The sequence below is a fragment of the Protopterus annectens genome, chromosome 10.part0, assembly GCF_019279795.1.
Source record: "Protopterus annectens isolate FY-2018-M chromosome 10.part0, PAN1.0, whole genome shotgun sequence".
NCBI classification, from domain to species: Eukaryota; Metazoa; Chordata; order Ceratodontiformes; family Protopteridae; genus Protopterus; species Protopterus annectens.
In genome coordinates this window covers 1,141,338,036-1,141,362,621 of record NC_056744.1, presented here as the reverse complement: position 1 = coordinate 1,141,362,621, position 24,586 = coordinate 1,141,338,036, and the positions used below count along the sequence as shown (strand labels likewise).

Below are 24,586 nucleotides of genomic sequence, written 5' to 3'. Positions count from 1 at the left end.
CCCCCAAACCCTGTGCAGATGTGGGGTAAAAAGGGTACAGCATCAATGATCCACTCCAAAGTATACAACTAAATTAATTTGCACAACTGTACCAATTTCATCCCAGTATATGCTGCAGTAAAAGTCTGGGGGAAGTTTCCCCAAAACCTCCCTATTGGGAGGTTAGAAAGCATTCAGAGCTGGGGTAAAGCAGGGGCAGCAGAATGGCATATGCAAACCTGTACCCAGCTCTGCATATGGTTTCAAGACAGTTCGCATTTGGTGAACGTGTACAGAAGACTAACTGCCTTCTAGGCAGTCAGTGTAGGAGACCCTTAAAAAAAAAAAAAAAAAAAAAAACCCCACTATGGTGATGGTTGATTGCAATTAAGTAAGAGAGTTACACACCCATTTTGAAAAGGTCCATTCTCCCACTGGCTCTCCGTTTATATTCTGGGAAAAATAACAGCAGCTGGTCATATCTGTACAAGAACTTCATTCTGTGTAAACAAACTTGGCCCTCTCTAGATGGCAAACATTCTCCCCTAGTTCTGTGGAGAAGTACAGAATACAAGGAAATTACATCAAACACCACACTGGAAAGGAGAGATGTTAGTTCTCATGGTAATTCTAGTAGCGTGAATTGTGAGAACTCTTCTTGCACATTAAATCTTGTAGCTTGACTACACACATCTGGCTGATGTGAATGCCAACAGGAGGACTATTTTCAATGTAAGCAACTGGAGAAGTACTGGGGCCAATGAATCAAATTGTGGCTAGGTTCGTTTTTCAAGCACATAGTTTAGGTCCCAGGAGAGTTCAGGATCACATCTGAAAGGCCCAAGATGCAAACTTTCTTTTAATAGGTTCATATGCTGGAAGGAATATGGGAAGGCAGGCAGATGCAGCTAGAGTGCAAGTTCCTCTTCATTGCTCGACTTAGTGGAAACAATCTCGTAGGAGGATCCTTTTTGAGCCAATTTCCCCTTTTCCTTTTAACAAGGATGCTCATGGCACAAGTCCCTTTGAGGGTAGGCTGTCTAGACTTCATGAAGTCAAACCAGCCTAAATAAGTCCCATGGCAAGACCTGGGCTAAGAAAGTATAGGACTATGAAAGCACTGGCTGAAGCAAACTTACCTGCTTTCAATAGTTTGGGGGAAGGCAAGGCATAAGATCTTGGCACACTGCCATGATCAAATCAGGATGCCAAGAATTCCTCCAAAGCCAAAACAAAGGGAATACTGCCCTCACCCTTGATCATCAGAACCCTCTCTGAAGCCACTGTCTGGTTAGAACCTTCAGACCCAAACTGTCTAGTGTTGGCGCAGAGGACTGGGCCAAGATCAATGATGACTAAATCAGGGATGTACCACTGGACTCAAACCCCCTGGTCCAATGCACCTTAGGCCAGAAGGGCCGCAGCTTATCTTTAGACAAAGCGGACCCCCTCCCATGCATTCGTCCTTTGGGAGTTTGGCTTTTAAGGGTAATGGTCTGGGAAATGGTGGATACCACAGAGTGTGAAGACCTAGCTCTACCTGAATCTACATGCTGTTGGAAGGAATTTGAAATAAATGGCTTTGTTGCAAAACCTAGAAGAAAGAAAAAAAGATAGGCATGTCATGCGGAGGCCCTAAAAAAAAAAAAAAAAAAAAAAAAAAAAAAACAGGATTGAAGTCTTTTTAGGGTGGGAAGCTTGTTTCCCCAAACAAAAAGCAGTTAACTTGGCTTTGCATTAGTGTAGGACCTTGCAGGATGCACAGTACAAGTCCCACCTAAACCCTTCCCACTGTCCAACAATGTGCGATAGGCTAAGCAATATTCATACAGACAGTGGCATGAATATTCATTCAGGAAAATGGTACAGTACTAATAGACAGTGTAGTGGAATCTTGGAGTTGGTTTAATCTGAAGTCTCATTTACAAGATGAGCGCAATTTGAAGTGTCAAGTTATCCCCAGTCTGTGGCTAGATTTGAATTTTACAACTTTTTCTAAAGATCTCAATACCAGTTACTTTCATCTCTGTTCCTACATCCACTATTTCTAATATAGTTGGTTCAGATATCAATTTCCATTTTTTTTTATTAATGGCCAACCAATTATGGTGGTTGCCAAAAACGCAAAGCCTTAACATGTCTAGGCAATTCCAATTCTGTATCATAATTCAGAAAAAAAAAATCTTCCTCACACCAATCTGCCCACCAAGCATCTCAGTGGGAATCACTGAAGTCCACCATCTCACAGCAATCCCAAAAAATATATTTGTTACCCCTTTCTTCCCCTTCACACCTCCAAAATTTCAGGGGAAATAGTAGAGTCTACTTTGGGCACTAAAATATCTATGTAAACATTCCCAAGCAAAAAACCTAAATCTAGGGGGGGTTCACATATTTGGGAGACATGCATATAACCCCACATTGTCAACTACTAATCCAATCCCTTCACAATCCTTTCTAACCAACTCTCATTTATCATGCAACATTTTATATGCCCCAATTATTCCTTTAAAGGAAAACCGCACAGACTCAAAACATATTTCATTATAGTTTGGCATTTCCTACATTTTAAACAGCACCTCAGATTAGATTTTTAAATATTTTTTATACATAATTTGAGTCCGAAATAAATGACTGTTTAGCACTGCATTCTGTGATACCTAGAGCCAGACTAGTCTGTAAAAAACAAGATGCAGGCCTCCTCCCTAAAGATCCTGTCACTGCATTGATTTTACATGCATGCACTGCAGTCTGTTACGTCTGAGTAACATTTCATGCCGTTAAAGTACCACTTGTGCAACCACCACCGAAAAAACTTTCAAAGTGCTTTTTACTGCTGCTTTTAGCATGGCTAAAATGCAGTCTTTTGTGAAGCCTGACTACTACTTTGACAGCTAGGGAAGTTAGGTGTGAAGGGGGATGGGAGGAGTCAAAGTGCCAAGGGTAAATATGAGCTGTTACTTGCTGTGATTGACATCTCACAGCAGGCGACTTACTCATGTACAGTTTCCTTGTTCTAGCCTTTAGTTTATGTACAGGTAGGGGAAGGACAACGGAGCTGTGACATCACAGCATGGCTGGGTTTTTAGGATGGTCATGGTGATCAGTTTGGGGAGGGAATTGGCCAGAAACTACCTATATTCACTGGCCTTCACAGAGTTGGAGACTGCAGCAAGCTTTTCCAAAATGGGATGAAAAGTTTTTGAAAGGAAAACCACCACAGTACAGTACGGTACTGTTCTAGTGGAGAAAAACAGCTCATTTAAAATACTTTAAATGCTATATTGTTTATTCATAGCTGGAACAGTAAATAGGGAGAAGGACAAAAGTTGACCATTTAATAGAATCCCATTGTCCTCCTTTAATGGCAGCTTCTGGTCTAGATTCTACTAAAAATGTACAGTTTTGTACCTACCATAAATGTAGATGGAGTGTTCACACCGCTGTAGTCATTACACTTGGGTTATCCTGCAGTCAGGCGGTCCCACAGTTGGCCAGAGTTCCAAAGTCTTGGTCCAGCATCTGTTGCTGTCGCTTCTTCCCTGACGTCAGCACGCCAGGGGTATACAAGATGTATCAGATAACATTTTCTTCAGTTTTTCATGCCCCAGATGTCAGGTGCCCAAGTAGGTAAGCAATACATATTGCTAATAAAATACATAAAATAAAAAACAATACCTTCCGTTGCAAGCAAATAGACCACAAAGGTTGTATAGGATAGAAAGGTATAGGTAAGTCCAGCTAGGATAGAGGGGGTGGAGGGAGGGTAACCTGGACTGCAGCAGTGTGAACACTAACATCTACATTTATGTTGGGTAGATAACTGTACTATGTTCATCGTGTTACACTGCTGCAGTCATTACACTTGGGTAGAATCCCAAAGCTAAGGTTGGGTGGCTGGTCTATAGAGGTAGGATTGGCTATGAGGCCCTGCAGAACTGCAGTGGCAAATCCTGCTCTGGATTTAGAGTAAAGAGGCAAGTGGTAATGTTTGGTAAAGGTGTGCACTGAACTTCCAAGTTGCAGCCTCCAAAATTTCCTTGGTAGGTACTCCTCTGAGAAAGGCTGTTGAAGTGGCTGTTGCTCTGGTAGCATGTGGCCTAATGCTATTAGGGACTGATTTTCCATGCTGTGTGTAGCAGTAACGAATAGAGTGTCCTATCCATTTGGAGAGAGCGCCTTGCCCTGTGATCCTGCAGCATATGCTACAAACAGTTGCTCAGTTTTCCTGAAAGCTTTTGTTTTGTCCAAGTAGAAGCGTAGCTGCCTGTGTATGTCCAAAGAGAAGTTTCTCCCCTTTATTCTGGGGGTTTGGATAAAAAGTTGGCAAAAGGATGGTTTGGTTAAGAGCCACACTAGATACCACCTTTGGTATAAAAGTAGTGTTTGTCCTTAAAGAAACCCTGTCCTGATGAAAGATAAAAGGTTCCATTACCATTAATGCCTGTAGCTCTGAGATTTTTCGTGCTGAAGTTAGTGCCAGGAGCACAGCTGTTTTCCATTATAAAAATTTTAGATCGGTTGTATTGGCTGGCTCAAAAGGTGGCAGGGTCAGTTTTTCCAAAACAAAATTGAGGTCCCAAGTTGGTGCTCTCCGAGACTGTCTGTTTTTAGCCCCTCTGAGGTACTGCTTTAGCAAGGGATGAGAGAATAAAGGAGGATCCGTGTTGTAATGTGCTGAGATGGCAGAGGCTTGCATCTTAAATTGATAAGGATAGGCCTTTGTCCAGCATCTCAGTTAAGTATTGTAAAATCTGAGGAATGTTTGGGACAAGAGAGTCAAGGCTTTGAGCCTGGTTCCAGGCGCAGAATCTCTTCCATTTTTCTCAGTAAGACTGCCTGGTGCTAGGCCTCCAAAATGACATCCATAACAACTTTAGAGAGGTATTGCCCGTTTGACTAATGAATCTGCCATGCAGCCAGGTTTAGGGTTTTGAGGCGACCGTGCAGGATCTGATTGTTTTGTTGAAGTCAGGTGTGAAATTTGAGGCAAAATCCATGGTGGGCCTTGAGCCAAGTTAAGACTGGGTACCAGTGTTGGCGTGGCCAGTCTGGAGCAATCAGGATCATATGTGTTTTTCCTTGTCTGGCTTTAAGGAGTACCTTTGAAAGGACAGGCAGTGGTGGGAAGGCATAAACCTATAGGCTTTTTCCAGCTGAAAAAGAGAGCATCCACTTTCCATGCTTGTGCGTGTTAAGTCCTTGTACAGAATTTTTGTAGTTGGCAATTCAGTTGGGAGGCAAAAAGATCTGTCTGGGCATCCCCATTTTTGCGATTGAATCCACAAATCTTCAGCATGCTATTTCCATTCGTGAGGGTCCATGACATTTCTGCTTAGTCTGCCACAGTATTTTTCTTTCCTGGCAGGAATTGTGCTTGCAGATGAACTTGGTAAGTTAAGAGCAGTGTTCCACAAGGTCATGGCTTGCCTGTATAGGGGATAAGAATGAGTGCCCCCTTGCTTGTTTATGTACCACATTACTGTGGTGTTGTCTGTTTTTAATAATAAAGGTTCTGGATGCAGAAGGTCCTTGAAAGCTGTTAGGGCATTTTGAACAGCCAACATCTGATTGATGTCAAGATGCATTTGGTCTGTGGTCCACTTGCCCTGAATACATTTTCCTGCCATGTGTGCTCCCCAGGCATAATCCGAAGCATCTGTTAATGTCTGCCTGGCTGTGGGTAGAGTGAAAGGCTGACCCTTGTTGAGGTGACATGCCTGTGCCCACCATCGAAACTCCTGTTGTAGGCAGGGAATTATTGGTATTACTGCTTCTAAACTGCGAGTGTTGAGTCCAAACACTTTTTAGGTACCATTGTAATTTCCTCATATGCAGTCTGGCCTATGGAATTAGTAGTATGCAGGATGCCATGAATCCCAGGGCCTGCAGAATTTTTCTCAAGGGAGATGGGACTTTTTGCCAGTAATTGAAAATATTTTGAGTCAGTTGTCCTTGTTTGTCTGGCGTGAGATAAGCCATCTGGGCAGTTTTATTTAAGCTGGCACCCAGGAATATTATCTGTTGCGAGGGCACTAGTTTTGACTTTTTTTCATTTACTGTGTACCCTAGAGAAATTAGCAACCTTTTTACAAACGCCAGATGCTTTAGAAGAATGTCCTTTGTCTCTGCTTGAATGAGGCAGTCGTCCAGGTATGGATACATTTGAATTCCTTTTTGTCTGCAAAATGCAATTACTGGTGCCAGGCACTTTGTAAAGACCCTGGGCGCAGCAGATAAGCCAAAGGGCAGTGCAGAGAATTGGTAGTGCATTGTACCAGCTTTGAATCGGAGGCATCTTCTGCAATTTTGTCTGATAGGGACATGCAGGTATGCCTCTGAGGTAAAGAGTAACAAGCCAAACCTTCTTGCCCAGCATGGGAAGAAGCTGCTGTAGTGTCACCTGGATGTTCTGAAATTCAAAAAGTATTGAGTTGAAAGGTCTAGTATGGGTCTCCAGGCTTTGTCCTTTCTGGGGACCAGGAAGAGTCTTAGTAAAATCCTTGTCCCTGCTGTGGTACTTTTTGAATAGTTCTCATGTTCATGAGGGCTGATATTTGTTTTTGAGCCTTTGCCCATTGATTCTGTGGCAGGTTTGGCATTCCTTTTAGCCTTGGTAAAGTGTGAAAGTGGAACCTGTAACCTTGAGACAAAATTCAGAACCCATTTGTCTTGGGTGAAAGTTTGCCAAATTTGATAAAGTGCTAGTTTTTGGCTAACCCTAAGGGGACTGCCAAAAGGGAAGTGCTTGGCGTACGAACGGGGAAGTCATTGGGACCGTTTTCTGTATGGTTGAGATTTGTCCTCACCTCCTTTTGGGGTTGAGGTACCCCCACTGTCATTGTCTGTTAGAGCCTTGGGGTTGAGATCTGCCTCTTGGGCATCTGTATCTGCCTCTCTGTGGCCTGACACTGGAAAGGACCAATTTTTTGTAGGCCAATTTCTGCTAAATCGAGGCGGCTGTACCTGTAAGAAATCTTTGACTGTTTGCATAGATTTAGCTTTATCCTCCATTTTCTTTAACACCTCTTCTGCCTTAACACCAAACAAGGTATCATGCTGTAAAGGAGCATCCAATAATTTTGCCTTAACATGATCAGGTAAACTTTTTTAACCAAGCACGTCTTCGAATCACAAAACCTGTAACTGCGGGTCTACAAGAGGCCTCTAAAGAATCAAAACCACATTGCAGAGTGTTTTCCCAACTGTTCAATCGCATGCAATAAATCCTGCATTTCTTTATAGTCAGGAGCTTCTGAGCTTGCAAGCATTTTCTGTTTTAACTGAGCCATTAAATATTGTTGGTACTTAAGCATGTGAAACTGGCAATTTAAAACCCTTACTGCTAAAGTTGCAGAAGTGCAAACTTTCTTCCCCCATCTATCCAAGGCTCTAGAATCTGTCAGAGGGGACTGGATATTTTGCAATGGAAGCCTTAACCCCTTTGGGACCCTGGGAAATAGTTTTTGGATCAGCAGAAAAACTTAGGGACTCTAATACCCATCTGGCTTGGCTGGTGCAGGGGGCAAAGAATCAGGAGATAAGCTGGATTCAGAGAACACAATCCACAATATCTAACAGGCGGAATAGCCAGGGGCCTGTGCAAGAGGCAATAAAAGGAAGTCCCCGAGCCTCTTCTTGGATTCTGAATAATCCTGACTTTCCCAATGGAAATGCTCCATCATGGTATGTAATATTTCCCCAAAAGAAAAATCCTCAGGAGGAGAGGCTGAAGGGATAGATATTCTTCAGCAGAGTCCTCACAGGGAGGAAGAGTATCCCTGGTCTGAAGAGGAAATGGAAACCTGATCAGAGGAATCAGAGTCTGTATCCTGCCTAGGTCTTCTCAGGAGGGGGATGGGAACCCCTGATTACAGTAATGAGGTCTTCGACCATTTTAAGCATCTGTTTCTTAGGCATGGAGGACTGTCCAAGAAAATGCTGCAATTGCTTCGTCTTTAATGGTGTCTTTGTCTTGGCTGCTGCTTTAATGGTAAGTTGTGAAGGTCTGAAAACACCCTCCGATGCCTGCTCAGTGGCTCCAGACCCATCTGAGGAATTAGTTTCCGTAGGCCCAATACCTTGAGTTTCCCCGAGTCCTAGTTGTCTCCACGTGGGAGTCGGGAGGTGGCCTGTGGCTCTGAGGTAGCTGGTGTCAGAGGCTGCAAAAGCACCTCACTGAGAACCAGCGACTAGCCTTGAAGAGGCTTAGTCTGTTTTGGACCTTTGATGCCTGTCTATCCTAGTCTGTGTTTTTTCAGAATTGCGGTAGTCTGTTGATCCAACAGCATAGTATAATTGAACCTTCAAAGTAGTGCAAAGCAAAATCAATAGATCATTTTATAGTGCGTTTGTTAAATCTAGCACAAAACAGACAACTAGTGACATCGTGATCAGGGCCTAGGCATGGAATACAGTAAGAGTGGAAGTCCTTTTATTTGCTTCCCACAAGAAATACAATTATTAACTTTTTCTGACATCGGTCAGAGGCAAGAAGAGAGTTTCCTCAACGGGGTACTTGGCTTTATTGAAGACTTCGGATCTGAAATTACTTAGAAAATCTCAGGAATCGGCCGACCGGCATCTGCGAACTGCTTTTGCTTCGGGCACCGCACGGCAAGAATGACTGAAGAAAATGGTGTTGGATGCATCTTATATACCCCTGGCGCACTGACGTCAGGGAAGAAGCGACAGCAACAGACGCCGGACCAAGACTTTGGAAGTCTGGCCACCTGTGGGACCGCCTTACGGCAGGATAACCCAAGTGTAATGACTGCAGCAGTGTAAAACGAACATCTACCAGTGCTGCTCTCTCATTTAGGACGCTTCATTTCTGTCGCTTTATCTATACTCATATCTATTATTGATAGGGAAGACCATCTCTATGCTGCAGTCCAAATAAATTCTTGGCATCTTCCCATTATAATCTTTCCGTCTCTAGCCATTTGCTCCCAAATACCTTGGTTCCTTCGCCAGCTTTCTCCAATAAATTCCAGCCCCCTTGTGCCTACTGTCTATATCCTAGATTGTAATAAATAAACGCTATCAGAAGAATCTCCATTCCAGTGTTGGCTTATTTCTTAGAATAACACTTTCTGCTACTTTAAAGAGAATAGTAATGAATTATTATATCCATAAAGACCTGCATCCAAAATCCCAGTCTCCTTTGAGCTTCACCCTTTTGCAAATCATGCCTTTCCACTATGGAATTAAAGTTTTCTGCTGGTGCTATGTACAGGAGCCTAACTGTGTAGCTCTCAAGTACCCCTTAAAACTGAGTCAATTCCAATCCACCCCGTTGTACTGGAAGAATCTGCTTATCACACTTTAATCCTGCAGTCCCCCCCCAATAGTCTTTCACCTCTTAATTGCTATCCATAACCATTTCTCTGGTTGATAAATCTGATCTGTGTACAAGACTAAAGCGACTAAATATTTTGACTTCTTGCATCTTACTATCCCATACAACAAAAGCTGCAGTTCAGTTTGTGTATTTTTACCTTCCCACAAATCCTTAGCTGCCACACCAGAATTTTTAATCCATACTCCTAAAGGCTTCATTTTGCCCCCATAAATAAGGGCACTGCTGAACCAATTTGTGCAGAGTACTGCCTTTGTTTCAGCTTCCTTTTGTATCCCAAAAGTTCACTGTAATGCCTCCTCCTGGTTTTGTCAGGTATAAAATCTTCAAAATACAAGCAGCTTTTGACTACCATACCATTTATATCCTTAAAGTGAGCCCCTTAACTTCTCTGCAATGGTTCCAAATACAATGCAAATAAAAGGGAAAAAAAGGACACCCCTGCATGGTTCCTCTGCTCAAGCAGAAAGTCAGAAAGGACCACCTAAATCTTCACCTCCAATCCCTCATACAGCCTACTAACAAAATTTTTTTTTCAGGAAATACAAAATTCTTCCACTGCCCTGCTCACTCCCAAGTTACTCTGTCAAATGCCTTTTCTGCATCAACACCCACCAGCAATGGCATTTTCTTACATTCCACTTCCCTCTGAATCATTAATGTGGTCGAACTATTGCCTCCCCTCCACAAAGCCATATTGAATTTAGGTATTACTTTTGCATTAGACATGAACACTTTATAATAATGTTTTACTATTGAAATGGGCCTGTATGAAGCAGAGTCTGATACATCATTACTCTAGGTATTTAAACTACCGCTGCTTTCTTCCAGGATGTTGGTACTTCTCTTAAATAAGCCTCCCATATCTTTCAGTTTTTCCCTCCTAGCTTTCAAACTTCCCACAGGAATGCCATTTATTCCCCAAGGACTTTCCTGTAGATTGGTTATACATAAATTCTCTCATCTCCTCCCATCCTAAAATTAGTAACCGAGCATCACCTGCCACTAACCTTGGTTTATCATCCATAAACATTTCCATTTGTATCTTATTTCCTTATTTCTCTAACTTCACACAAATATCCACTTTCTGCTCAGCATTCTGCAGTTGACCTCTTGTTCTGCGAGATTCACCCCATTCTGCAATCAATATTTGTCACTCCCCCCCCAAATAAAAAAAGTCTCATTGCTTAAACCACAGCTCACTAATTTCCACCCTATTTTTGAACTCCTTTAATTTTCACTCCCTAGCTACATTTTTTCAGAAGAAAATTCTATTCTCCAATAGCTCCGGAATCTCCACGACCCATTCTTTAAATTCAGTGTTACCTCATGTTTTTATAGGTGCAGGACATTGGCTGCATATCAAGACCTTCAATTAAATGCACATCATCTTGTGAAATAAAATGCTGTCTAGCCTATTCCAAATTTTAATATCTTTTGGAATATTTAAATTCACTCCAAACTCCCATTACTGAATTCACACATTACATGCCAAATATTTTCAAAAAATTTCAAATATCTACCCTCTTGTTATACTTTCCCTTCTGTCCTCCCCTCCCAACACATCTTCACTGCTGCAAATCACATCAAATCCCCACCTACAAGTAATACGTTGCTGAAAACGAATTTCTCCCAGATTTTAAGCTCCACTGTAGCAGTTTTAGGTGGAATATAAAAACATGCCAGTGCAATCATCCTCCCCCTGCCAGTAGCCCCTCAGCACCACAAGCCTGCCATTTTTTTTCGCCATCACTATTGGAGCGCCTCTTGCAATTTACAAGTACTCCTTTTCCTTCATACCAGGTATTCCGCAGAATAACCATTCTGAAACCGTCCCTATTCAAAAAAATGCAGAGTACAAATAGCTATGTTGTAGGAGACACTTGGAAAGAACTGAACATATGAATTTTGATAGTTCATTTTTTCCAGCTTTCGTTTGTTACATGCGCACACCGTTTGGCAGGCTGAACTTTTATACAACTGTTTGGTCACATCTTACAAAACTTGTTTTACTGAAATCCCTTAAAAACCCTAGAACCTATTAACTTAATAGCAACAGACAACTACGTACATCAAATGCTAAAGTTTTATCCCAATAGGAACAAAAATCCTAGTCCGACAACACTCTGACTTCCGTTAACGTAAAAGGTTACGCATGCTAAAACGCATTGTGCAACCTCTTTGCTTTGGAGCTCTCCCAGCTAGGAAAACCCCCACATGCTTTCAGTGAACAATTCCCCACCCATCTACTCTCCCCAGACTTCAGCCAGTCTCTTTACCAAAATGGTCTCCATGGAGAAATGAGAACCAGCCAGCAGGTTTCTCCCATCAGACTGTTCCCCTGGAAACAGACCAGCTACAGAATTGCTACTAGGCACCACACAGTACCACTTAAGCAGTAGTTAGTTTTACCCCTATTGTTTACCAATAGACAAGTGATGTGATATGCAAAGTTCCTGGTTTCCTCTGCCTTCCAGCAGCCATAATTTCCTTGTTTGTGGCTGAAGTATACATCCCATTTTCCTTGCACATGTAGTCAGTTTGCATATGCTCTCCAAGCTAGATCTAAAGAAACTGGTTAGGATCTAGTTTCGAGTAGAATGGAAGTCCGAAGAGGGCCCCTAGGAGTCTGCAGGTGGAAATCCACCAATCCAAGTTCCTTTTTTGATGCAAAGAAAAAAATGAATCTTGCTGTTTGGTGACTTGATTCCACACATGGGAGGTACCACTGAATCCCATGTGCAATCTGGCTGCAAGCATCAAGATGCATGAGACAATGTAGCCCAAAACTCCCTTGCAGGGATCACGGTCATGTGAAAGTGGCAAGTACAGGGTCAGAAGGGTGATCTTTCCCTGTGGTAGGAAACCCTCTGCAGATCTGTCTCAAGTCTGCTATGAACAGTTTTCATTAAGGGGTGACATTTTACTTTCAGAATTAAAGGTGAAACCCAAAGTTTGAGAAATTAAGACTCTCGGAAAAATGTCTAGATCAGAATCATCCAGACAGTGGTAAATCCGGATGTTTTTTGTCCTACGTAAACGCATTACTAAAGCCAAGTACTCATAACACTCTGGGCAGAATAGACAAGTCAAGGGCAAAGCACAGAAGAAAATTGCCTTACCATAACGTTCCATCAGTGTTAATCTTCACCAATCCTTGACATTGGGTTAGTTTCTGAACCCTCAGAACAGTCTACCATATCTTTCAGCTCACGCTCTACAAACTGAGCCAGGCTCTACCCATAATGCTCCTCAGATTACCTCAGTTTGCCAGATGACAGTATATATCAGTAATTACAAAGATTTCTGAGACTATATGAATCCTTGAGAAAACTAAATGAAGCCTAAAGAGATCCCCCAAGAGTCTTGGGATGGGGGAAGGCGGGTGGGTATATCAAGGACGGTTCAATATGAACACCGATGGTAAGACTTATCTGATGTTAATCTTCACCCAATCCTTAGTGGGACAGAATTCCCCACTACTTAAGCCTTGGGAGGTCTCCTGAAAGATTACTACAAAGCACCAGAGCCAAAGGACGCTAAGTCTGACACCTGGACTAATTTGTAATGAGTGAAGGTATGGTGAGAAGACCATATGGTTGCTGCACAAATACCACCTAGTGAAGCTCTTGCATAAAAACTGTCGCAACAGCTCTCGTTGAGTGGGCGTTAACAGTTTTGAGAGTTGAAGACCTTGCAATTGACAAGTGAAAGTGATCGTTACTAAGGTTACCTTGGCTAAATGGTTGAGACAGAGTTGCCCAGAGGGGTGAGAAGGCTATCAGATTCTCAATTCCTTTGTTGTGTGGAGATAAAAATGCAACTGTGTGCGCACATCTAGTAAATTAAGTGCGTATTCTCCCTTGCTGTAAAAAAGGTTGGTAATTGTAAGGTCCAATTTATATTGGATTCAGAAAGGACTTTTGGTAGAAAGGAGGCATTTGTTCTCAGTTGCACACTGTCCTTACTAAAGATCAGGTAGGGTGATTTACATAATACTGCTTGCAATTCAAACCCTTCTTGCAGAAGTGACAGGCTTCCATGAAAAACATTCCAAACAAGATGCTGGTGGTTCAAAAGGGGCTTGGTTAAAGTTTGGACGGTAGTTGGATCCCATGGAAGAACTGGTTCCTTAAAAAAGGATCTCAATAAGAGACAAGGTGGCTTTACAAAGTTTGAGACACTGAAGAGCTATTCAGACTAGTATGAAAATTTGAAATTGCTGCTAGATGAACCTTTACCGTAGAAGCAGAGGAACCAGATGTAGGTTTGCGTTGTGCAATAATGCGTTATACAGGGGAACAGAAGGGTGCCTGGCAATCATGGGAATTGGAGAAGCCATACAAGCCAGCTTAAGGTGTTGAAGATATGGGTGAACCATGCCCTCTGGGCGAGTTAGTAGACCAAGAACTGGATCCAGAAACCATGGTTTCTGTAACAGATGAAGCCAATGGAAGGGGAAAACCACACTTGTCAAGACTAGAATGGGGCAATAAGGATTACATTCATCTTTTTGGCTTTCTTTAGGAATTGTTAGATTATAGAAATGTATGGCATATAGCAGACCGGGAGGCCAATTGTGAAGAACGTCCCTGGGCGACTCCGCCAGAGGGGGATTAGGGCAAAGTAACTTCTGCATTTGTTAAGATTGTTGTTCAGAGTAGAAGCATAGGTCGCAGCAGCAAGGTTGGCCCATTAGGCTGAAAATCTTGTCCACCACTACAGGATTCAGGTACCACTCATGAGGTACAAGAATTGTCCTGCTTAAATTGTCCACTACCACATTGGAACTTGCAGGAATGTGTGTTACCATCAGAAAGCAGTTGGACAAAATCACCCATTGCCAGAACCATCAACATAGTGGGCAAGATTTGGTTCCCCCTGGTCTGTTGATGTACCAGACTACAGATATCTTGTTAGCCTGAATTGCAACTGTCCCTAGAGGAAGGATGTCCTGGAATACTTGCAATGCTAACAGTGCTGCCTTCATCTCTACAGCATTGATGTGCAAGTTGCCCTCCAACTGGAACAGTGTGCCTTGAACTGTCTTCCTCACATAATGCCCCTCCCACCATATCTGTGAAGCATTCGTGGTCACTATGGCTTGGGGGAGAAAGAATTTGATCCGAGTGAAGCCACCATTTGAGGTCTTTCTATAATGGTTAGTGATAAGACTTAGCAAGACGCTGGTTGGCAAATCACAGATCACTGGGTTGCTAGTAGCCATTGTAGTATTTGCATACGAAACCTTGCCAGAAAAAACAAAGTGATTGAGGCAGCCAGTGAATCTAATGTTTGAAGGATACGTCTTGCTGAGACTCTGTTGCGTTGGAGAATGTGGCTGACTAGAGCCCTGATACTTGGACGTCTCTCTGGAGTAAGAGAAGCTATTCCTGAGATATTTAGATGAGCCCCTATGAAATCCAGTTAAGTAAGCTGCAGATTGGATTGAGATTTAATGAAATGCCTACAGATGTGCCAACAGTCATGATGTAGTCTCTTCCTGAGGCGAGTCCAAAGGGTTGTGCTCTGAACTGGTAATGGCTGGCGGCTAGTCAGAAGCGTAGAAAAGTACAGTTTTGTACCTACCATAAATGTAGATGTCCGAGAGGAATGCATCTGCAGTCTTTACAAATGGGTTGTCCTGTCGTCAGGCAGCCCTTCGGTCGGCCGGATTCCAAAGTCTGGGTCTGGCTTCGGCTGGTGTCACTTCACCCGACGTCATTGCGGCAGTTATTCGGGTATAAAGGCATCAGCCGACGCCATTTTCCTCTGTTTCTTGCCCCAGATGCCAGGTGCCCTCTTGGATGGCTAAATTTGGATAAATGCCAAAGTTTCCAAATAGTAGAGAGCAAACACACAAAATAAGCATGTATGTACATATATACAAACAAATACACCATAATAGATCCCCCCCAAGCTAGCTGAAGATTGGCAAATACCCTAGGAGTACCTCAGAGGGGAAGGAGGGTGGGTAATCCTGACTGCAGATGCATTCCTCTCTGACATCTACGATTATGGTAGGTACAAAACTGCACTATGTCCTTCAAGGATGCATCTGCAGTCTTTACAAATGGGTAGAATACCATAGCTAAACTAGGGGAGGAGGAAATGAGAAGAGATTATGGTGTAGTTAGGATCCCTTGCAAAACAGCAGTGGCAAAACCAGCACGGGATCTGGAGTATAGAGGTAAGTAATAATGCTTGGCAAATGTATGCACGGAGGTCCAAGTAGCAGCCTCTATAACGTCCTTGGTAGCCACTCCTCGTAAGAAAGCTGTGGTAGTGGCTGTAGCCCTTGTGGAGTGAGGCCTGATGTTCTCTGGAGTTTTCTTTCCATGGTAGGAGTAAAAATCTAATGCAATTTCCTATCCATTTGGAGATTGTCTGTTTAGAAATTGGTTTTCCTTCCTTTCCTGTTGCATATGCTACCAGAAGCTGGTCAGTTTTTCTATTGTTTTTTGTCCTGTCCAGGTAGTAGCGTAATTGTCTGTGTACATCCAAGGTATGCAAGAGCCTCTCCCCTGTTCTGTGGGTTGGGGAAGAATGTAGGAAGGTGGATAGCCTGATTTAAAGAGACTCTGGATACCACCTTAGGCATAAATGTAGGGTTTGTTCTCATGGATACTCTATCTTGATGGAAGATCAGGAAGGGTTGCACTGCCATTAATGCCTGTAGTTCAGAGACCCTTCTTGCCGAAGTTATTGCCAGCAGGAAAGCAGTCTTCCAAGACAAGTATTGTAATTCTGCTGTTGCTGCTGGTTCGAAAGGAGGAAGAGTCAGTTTTTCTAGCACAAAGTTCAAATCCCATGCTGGCAATGGAGGTTTCCTGGGAGGTTTTACATTTTTAATTCCTCTCAGAAACTGAGCAGAGGATGCGAGAAGACAGGAGGATCCAAGCTGTATTCTGCTGAAATAGCTGATGCATGTATCTTGATGGAAGAATAGGACAGGCCTGTATGGTAGAGCTCCGCCAAGTACTCCAGGATGTTGGCTATGTTCACCAGTGTCACATCTTGCCCCTTTGCAGTACTCCAGATGAGATATCTTTTCCATTTTGCTGCATAATTCTTTCTTGTTGAAGGTCTACGAGCCTCCAGGATTATGTCTAACCCTTTGGGATAAATTTGGGTTAATTGCTGTTATGTAATGTTCCAGGCAGTTAGTTGCAGAGTTTTTAGGTTTGGATGCAGGATGTTGTAGTTCTGCGTTAGCAGTAATGGGATCAGGGGCAGTGTCCATATTTGTTCCCGGGACATGCTCCTCAGCAGTGGATACCAATGTTGTCTTGGCCAGTTTGGGGCTATCAGAATGATCCTCGGACGTTCCTCTTTGATCTTCAGAAGCACCTTGTGCAAAGGAAGTGGTGGGAATGCGTATGCTGCCAGGCTTTTCCAACTGAAAGAGAGCGAGTCCACCTTCCAAGCAAGTGGGTGGTAAGTCCTTGTGCAGAATTTCTTCAACTGGTGATTGAAAGGGGATGCAAACAAGTCTATTTGTGGTAATCCCCATTTTCTTGTGATGGTTTTGAAGATGTCCGGATGCAGCATCCATTCGTGGGCATCTGTTGTAGTTCTGCTTAATATGTCTTCTAGAATGTTTTCCTTCCCTGGTACATAAATTGCCTGTAACTGAATGTTGTAGGTCAGAGCCACATCCCATAAGTCCAGTGCCAGCCGGAATAGAGGGTATGAGTGTGTGCCTCCCTGTTTGTTGATGTACCACAACTGTGGTGTTGTCTGTCCTCAATCAACTGGCCTTCTTGGAGAAAGGGTCTGAATGCCTGGATTGCCAATTTTACTGCCATCATTTCTTTTAGATTTATGTGCAGATGCAGCTGGTCTTGAGTCCATAGGCCTTGAATGCACTTGGACAGCATGTGTGCCCCCCATCCGAGGTCTGAGGCATCTGTCGTGATGGTTTGTCTTGGCTGGCTTTTGCAGAAGGGCAATCCTGTGTTTGATTGGCAGGCCTGAGCCCACCATAGGAACTCCTGTTTCAGGCATGGGATCATTGGAATTTTGGTTTCTAGGCTGTGCTTGTGCTGGGACCACAAATTCTTTAGGTACCACTGTAGCTTTCTCATATGCAGACTGGCATGAGGGACCAGTATTATGCAGGATGCCATGAAGCCTAGAGCTTGCAGCACTTTTCTTGCAGTTAGATGGTTCTGCTTCGTTAATGCCAAGAAGAAGAGAGGAAGTTGCTCTTTCTTTTCTGCAGTTAGGAATGCCATTTGTTTTGATGTGTCCAGTTCTGCACCCAGAAAGGTTATTCTTTGGGATGGAATCAGCCTTGACTTTTTTGTATTGACTGTGTATCCCGGGGCTTGCAGCAAGAAGATGACTCTTTGTAAGTCTTCTGTTTGTTTTTGTTGTCCGCTTGTATCAGGCAGTCGTCCAGGTAGGGATAGATTTGAATCCCCTGAAGTCTGCAATGAGCGATTACTGATGCCAGGCATTTCGTGAACACTCTGGGCGCAGTAGATAAGCCAAAGGGCAATGCTGAGAATAGATAATGCTCTGATCCTGCAAGAAATCTGAGGTATCTTCTGCAAATTGGTCTTATGGGGACGTGCAGGTATGCCTCCTTGAGATCTAGAGTTACCAGCCAAGACTCCTTGCCCAGCATGGGAAGAAGCTGCTGTAGGGTCAGCATTTTGAATTTTGGAACAATGAGGAATGTGTTTAAAGCGGACAGGTCTAGAATAGGCCTCCATTTGTTTTCTTTTCTTGGTACCAGGAAGAGTCTGGAGTAAAATCCCCTTCCTTGCTCCATAGATGGTACCTTTTCCACAGCTCTCATTCTTAATTGAGATATTTGCTTTAGAGCTTCTGTCCTTTGAGTAGGTGGAAGGTTTGGCATTCCTCTCTTCTCTGGTAGAGTATGGAAATGGAACCTGTAACCTTGGTCTATAGTTTGCAAAATCCATTTTTCTCTTGTAATGCAGTGCCAGTTTCTTGAGAATAAGGTTAGCTTTCCGCCTAAGGGTGCTTCTAGTTGTTCCCTGGTAGGTGGTGCCACCGCCAAGTCACTGTGATTGAGTTGTAGTGGTGGCTGTATCCGTGCCTCGTTGGTTGTTACCCTGCCACTGGCAACCCCTGTAGGCACCCCTGGATTGGTTTCTGCCTCTAGAGCGCCTATTCCTGCCTCTTTGTGCCTTAGAGGATTCCGGAAAGGACCAATTCTTGGAGGGCCAGTTCCTGCTAAACCTTGGAGGTTGAACTTGTAAGAAATCTTTCACTGTTTGCACAGATTTTGCTTTCTCTTCCATCTTTTAGTACCTGCTGTGCAGGGGAACCAAATAAATTGACCTTGTCCATAGGTGCATCCAAAAGCTTAGATTTGACATGGTCTGGTAGTGCCTGTTCTTTCAACCATGCATGCCTCCTGATAACTGTGCCAGTCATGGCTGATCTAAAGGAAGCCTCCAGTGCATCATAGCCACATTTTAAAGAATGGTTACTAACCTGCTGTATGTTATGTACCATTTCTTGAACATACTTTTTATCTAAAGATTCTTCAGAGGACAGCTTTAGTCAACTGGTCAAGCATAAACTCTTGATATTGAATCATATGAAATTGGCAGTTCAAAGCTCTAGCTGACAAAGTAGCAGAGGTGTAAACTTTTTTACCCCATCTCTCTAAGGACCTGGATTCCCTTTCAGAGGGGAGGGGGTTTTCAGAAGAAGTAGTGGCTACAGCTTTAGGACCCTGGGAGATATATAAGGCTCCTTTTGCAGATCCAGAGACTAAGTGGTGATGAGTGTCCGGGACCCTGTAGTACCTATCGGGCTTAGCAGGAGCCGGAGGTAAAGAATCAGGAGCAGTGCAAGCATCATTAAATGCATCATCAACAACAGAAAGAACTGGAGGTATAGCTACAGGCCTGTGCTGTGGCAAATGTAGAAAGGTCCTAAGCCTTTTTCTAGAGTCTGAGAAATCTTGGCCCTGCCACTGAAATTGTTCCCTCATAGCATGCAAGGTTTCCCCAAAGGAAAATTCCTCAGGAGGAGAGGCTGAAGGGATGGACTCCTCAGCATCAGAATCTTCGTAAGGAGAATAAGAAGCCTCAGGAGGGCCTCTATGTTCCGAGTCATCAGAGGAATCATCTGTGGATACTGGCTCAGGGGGCTCTGCTCTAGGCCTCTTTTCTGGAGGAGGGAGAGAGGCCCTGTCTGGATGAGGCTGGGCTCCACGAATTAAAGAAATGAGATACTTAGCCAAAGAAAGCATGTGGGAGCTGGAGCTGGGCCTGTGAGAAGGGGGCTTGGCAGGCACAGGTTTTGATGCTTTGGCTGCTTTAGCCCTGGCAAAGGCCTTAATAGACATAGCTGGAGGAGGCCTAGCAGCTCCACGTGCAGGGGTTGAAACATCCAGGGGAATGGTGTCTGATAAATCCTGTGAAACCGCAACAGAAGGTTGGATTTCAGAAGCCAGGTTGGATTTCAGAAGCAGTTTCTACCATTTTAGAAGAGGCCTCGGTAGAAGGCATGATATCGGCTGAAGAAAAAACGCTTGCTCGGTTTCGGCTGAAACAGACACTCGTGGTTTGCTTAACCCGCGAGTGTCGGTCCTTTTCTTTGCGTTTTTTGGTAATTTGCGTAGTCGGAGGATCCGACGGCATAATGTAGGCAAAATCGGAGCCGAAAATCTGTTCAGCAAAGTCCGACAGACGTCTTAAGCGTCCGTCGGTTAAAAGAAGCACAGGCTAGACAAGCTGCTACGTCATGGTCTGGGCCTAAACAATGTATACAATAGGAGTGGAAATCTTTATGAGGTATTTGTTTCCCACAAGATAAACAGTTATTAACTTTCTCTGACATCGGCTGAGGCAAGAAAGAGTCCCCAACGGGGTACTTAGCTTTATAGAAGTCTTCGAAGTAGTATTCGGCAGTAGTAATCTCTGGATCTGACCGACCGGCACTTGCGAACAGCTTCTGCTTCGGGCGCCACGCGGCAAGAAAGACTGAGGAAAATGGTGTCGGCTGATGCCTTTATACCCGAATAACTGCCGCAATGACGTCGGGTGAAGTGCGACACCAGCCGAAGCCAGACCCAGACCCAGACTTTGGAATCTGGCCGACCGAAGGGCTGCCTGACGACAGGACAACCCATTTGTAAAGACCGCAGATGCATCCTTGAAGGACATCCTCCTGGAGCTTCTTTCCATTTTTATGTGGCAATAAGCATCTACGAGGTCTACAGAGCACATCCAGTCGCCTTTTTCCAAAAAAAAGAAATATGGCTTGTACAGACAGTCCAGAATTTGGTTTGATGAAGACTTGTTAAATCAGCTGAGATCCAAAGTGGGTCTCCAGTCCCCTTTTTCTGGGCACCAAAGAATCTGGAGTAAACCTAGTTTAGTTTAGTCTGGTGGGACTTTTTTCAAGCAGTTTTTGCATTTCTACGACTGCTGACTCCCTTTGATTGGTGGAAAATCTGGGAGTTTTTTTGGGGTTTGGGAGTTACATGAAGTGGGATCGGATATTCTCTGGATATTATTCCCTGCACCCGTCTGAAGTTATTAATTGCCAGGCTGATAGGTGTAGGGATAAACTCCCCCGACTGCCTACCAGAGGAAAGCAACTGGGCATCCGTTCAGGGATGCTGACAGGAGGTGCCAGAGGACTCTTCTCTGGAACCTAATTCCACGATCCATTCCTGCCCCTAGGGCGGATTATTCAGTTTCCCCTTGTGCCCTGGGGGGGGGGGGTCTTTGCCTCGTGAGTTGTGGAAAGGCACTTTTATATATAGACAATCTCCCACTCATTTGGTTCCTTGAGTAAGGTCTCTGATGAGTGGAGAAACGTATGCCTACGGCAGGCAAGTCTTACCATCCTGCTCACTTGTGGCTAAAGTATCTTTAACCTTTGGGCCGAAAAGAGTAGATCTGTCAAAGATAGTATTGATGAATGACTGAATGGCTCTGCATACTTGCATAAGCACATGCAGGGGTGGCTTCTAATGGCTATACCTGAACCAATGCTCTCATCATCCCTTCAGCTGCATGTGCTATGAGCCTCACGGAGGACTTGGGAACAGTTTCCCCTCAGCTTGCAACCCTAGAATAGAGAAACTCAGCCACTGCTCCTGAGAACATATTTTAAAGTTCTTTAATCAAATCTCTCTAAACTAGTAAAGTGCGATAGTACATAGTCAGGTCTCCTTGGAAATTGGCTCTATGGAGTCTGTGCAAAAAAGCCTCCAGGTATACAGATTCCTTGGAGGAAGGCTAAGTGTAAGACCAGCCACCCCTCTGCTTCAGGGTTTCAAGGATGTCCCCGAAGGAATGAGGGGGGTGCCATGGGAAGCCTTCCCGTTCAAAGTCAGCATCTTAGATGAGACTCTTCCGGGGAGTCCAGGTGCTTCCTCTTGCACTTCACAGGGACACTGGGGGGGGGGTGTTCCAGGAAAGGTTTCAAAGAAGAAACCCCAAAGTGGAAGTCACCTGGGACTTGTGCCCTCTGCCTGGGGGAGGAGGCCAATAGTAGCTCTGGTCGATAGGAGGAAGATACATGTCCCAACAGGGACGGTAAAGACTGAATTCCCCAGAGAATAATGCCTCCTCCATGATCCAGAAGGCAGGTCGTCCCCCCGTAGAGGTGTGGGAGCCCAGAACCAAAATGGATTGCTTTTAACAGGGGTCACACCCTGCAGTGAAACAGTCCCCAGACCAGGAGCCTGGGTCGGTACTACAAGGGTCAAGTCACCAAGAGGCACAGACAGCAGCTCTAGCATTTTAGGTACCAATGTAGAGGAGGCAGTCTGCTCCCAAGTAAATTTAGTTGGTGTTGACATTTTTTCTGGTGTTGAAGAACTCTTTGGAACAGAGAAATTTCAAAATTCTTAGTGGGTCCCAACTCACCTCGGAACTAGTAGCTTTGGAACCAGATACAGCCTCTTCAAAAGATTTCAGAAGTCTCTTCAGTATTAACTTGTTCTTCCTCTCTATTAAATGTACAGGAGGAGAACCCATGACAAATACCACAAATCTCTTGCAAGTGGATTGTACCAAGGTAATAGACACAAGGTGTGCCCGTCTGTATCTTTTTTTTTTTTTTTTTTTTTTACACTTCTTGTATACTGAAGTGTCCTTAGCAGGTTTTGAGGGTGACTGATCCACCATTATCGGCGACCAGAGAAAAGGATTTTTTTGGGAAAGTCAATACCTGACCAGTACAAGATAAGGGGGGGTAAAGATTTTGGACAAAAAAATTCCAAAGACTTGCACAATTTAACTGCCAAAGCTAGAGATGGAAGAAACACATCTGGTCTGCAAAGCAGCGAAAGATCTAAGGTAATCTCAGAGAAGCATTATGGGAAGAGCCTGGCTCGAGAGCTTGGACAGCACAAGCAGAATGATGCAGTAGTCTCTGCTCCGAGGGTTCAGAACAGAACCCACAGTCAAGGATTAGGTGAAGATCTTATGTTTGCCACCCATTCTGAAACTTGGATGCTGTTAAGATTTGTTATGGGAGGCTACGCAAGTATCTAGGGTGGCTGAATGCCTTGGGGTGATTACAGAAAAGTACAGTTTTGTACCTACCATAAATGTAGATGTTAGAGTGTTCACCCTGCTGCAGTCATCTCACTTGGGTTATCCTGCTGTCAGGCGGTCCGGCAGTCGGCCAGATTTCCAAAGTCTTGGTCCGACATCTGTTGCTGTCGCCTCATCCCTGACTTCAGTGTGCCAGGGGTACATATATTGCAACCAATGCCATTTTCTTCAGTTTTCCTTGCCCCAGATGTCAGGTGCCCCCAAAAAGGTAATCCAAATGAGTACCAATAGGTGAGAACACAAACACAAAATCCCTTCAGCTATAAGCTGATGCATCAGTAAGGCATAGCAAAGATTTAGCCAGTAGATCAGAGGGGTTGCAGGGAGGGTAACCTGGACTGCAGCAGGGTGAACACTATCATTTATAGTAACTACAAAACTGTAGTATGTTCACAGTGTTACCCTGCTGCAGTCATCACACTTGGGTTGAGTGCCAAAGCTAAAGTAGGGTGGAGGTAGAGGATTAGTAGAGGCAATGAGGCCCTGCAGAACTGCAGTGGCAAAGCCTGCCCTGGACTTAGAGTAAAAGAGGTAAGCGATAGTGTTTGGTGAAGGAGTATACAGAACTCCAAGTTGCAGCTTCTAAAATTTCCTTGGTAGGAACCCCCCTGAGAAAAGCTGTAGAGGTAACTGTTGCCCTGGTAGAGTGGGATCTAATGGTAGGAGGAACTGGTTTCCCATGATGGGTATAGCAGAATCGTATGCAATGGCCTATCCATTTAGAAATGGTTTGCTTGGATATGGCCCTCCCTTGAGAAGCTGTAGCATAGGAAACAAACAGCTGGTCAGTTTTTCTGAAAGCCTTAGTTTTATCCTAGTATCGAAGCTGCCTGTGAATGTCCAAGGAATGCAGGAGTCTCTCACCTTTGTTCTGTGGATTGGGGAAGAAAGTGGGTAGCTGGATGGTTTGATTTAAAGCTACACTGGAAACTACCTTAGGCATGAAGGATTAGCTTGTACAGAAACTCTGTCTTGATGAAAAATGAGGAAAGGTTCCACTGCCATAAGTGCATGTAATTCTGAAACTCTCCTAGCAGAAGTTATTGCCAGGAGCAGGGCAGTCTTCCAAGATGGGAACTGAAGGTCTGCAGAAAAAGCTGGTTCAAAGGGAGGTAGCGGTAGTTTTTCCAGAACAAAGTTGAGGTCCCATGTTGGTGTAGGAGCTCTTCTAAATGGTCTAATGTTTTTTGCCCCTCTGAGGAAAGTACAGATGTTAAGTTGTCTATCTCGCCTTCATTCTTGCTGGATGGGTTCGGAGCCGACCTCGGCTCCGACTCGGCCACTCTAAAAGCTCGAGAGTTGGTTCCACCGGCTCGAGGCTCCCCTTATATCCCACAATGCTAGGCGAGAGTTACCTCAGATCTCGTTTGCCGCTACAGCTTCGAGGTTGGTTGCTTCTACCGGTTCCTGGTGAGTTTTAGCTTTTTCTTCAAAAAGTTACTCTTTTTCCCCCCTTTTAACTTTAATTCTTCCTAAATTAGTGTAGAACATAGATTCTTATCCCCGACCCTAATTTCCCTTTTCTTCGTTTTCCAAATCAGTCAAAAAAATCCCTTCCAGATGTTCCACCCGCTCAAAGGGATATAGCAGCTTTGGAAATTTCAAAACTGCTTGCAAAAAGAGCAATTCAGTCAGTGCCAGCAGACCAACAAGGATCCGGAATCTACTCAAGGTTCTTTTTAGT

At 44.0% G+C, this 24,586-nt stretch overlaps 1 protein-coding gene across 1 annotated transcript in view; it reads right to left on the bottom strand.

Annotated features, from left to right (window-relative positions):
- Positions 1-24,586, bottom strand: part of FUBP1 (far upstream element binding protein 1) — a 1,223,929-nt gene that overhangs the window by 1,102,853 nt on the left and 96,490 nt on the right. The window contains exon 5 of the mRNA XM_044085874.1: positions 21,291-21,305. Coding sequence (XP_043941809.1) covers positions 21,291-21,305 — 15 coding nt within the window. The remainder of the gene's footprint in view (positions 1-21,290; positions 21,306-24,586) is intronic.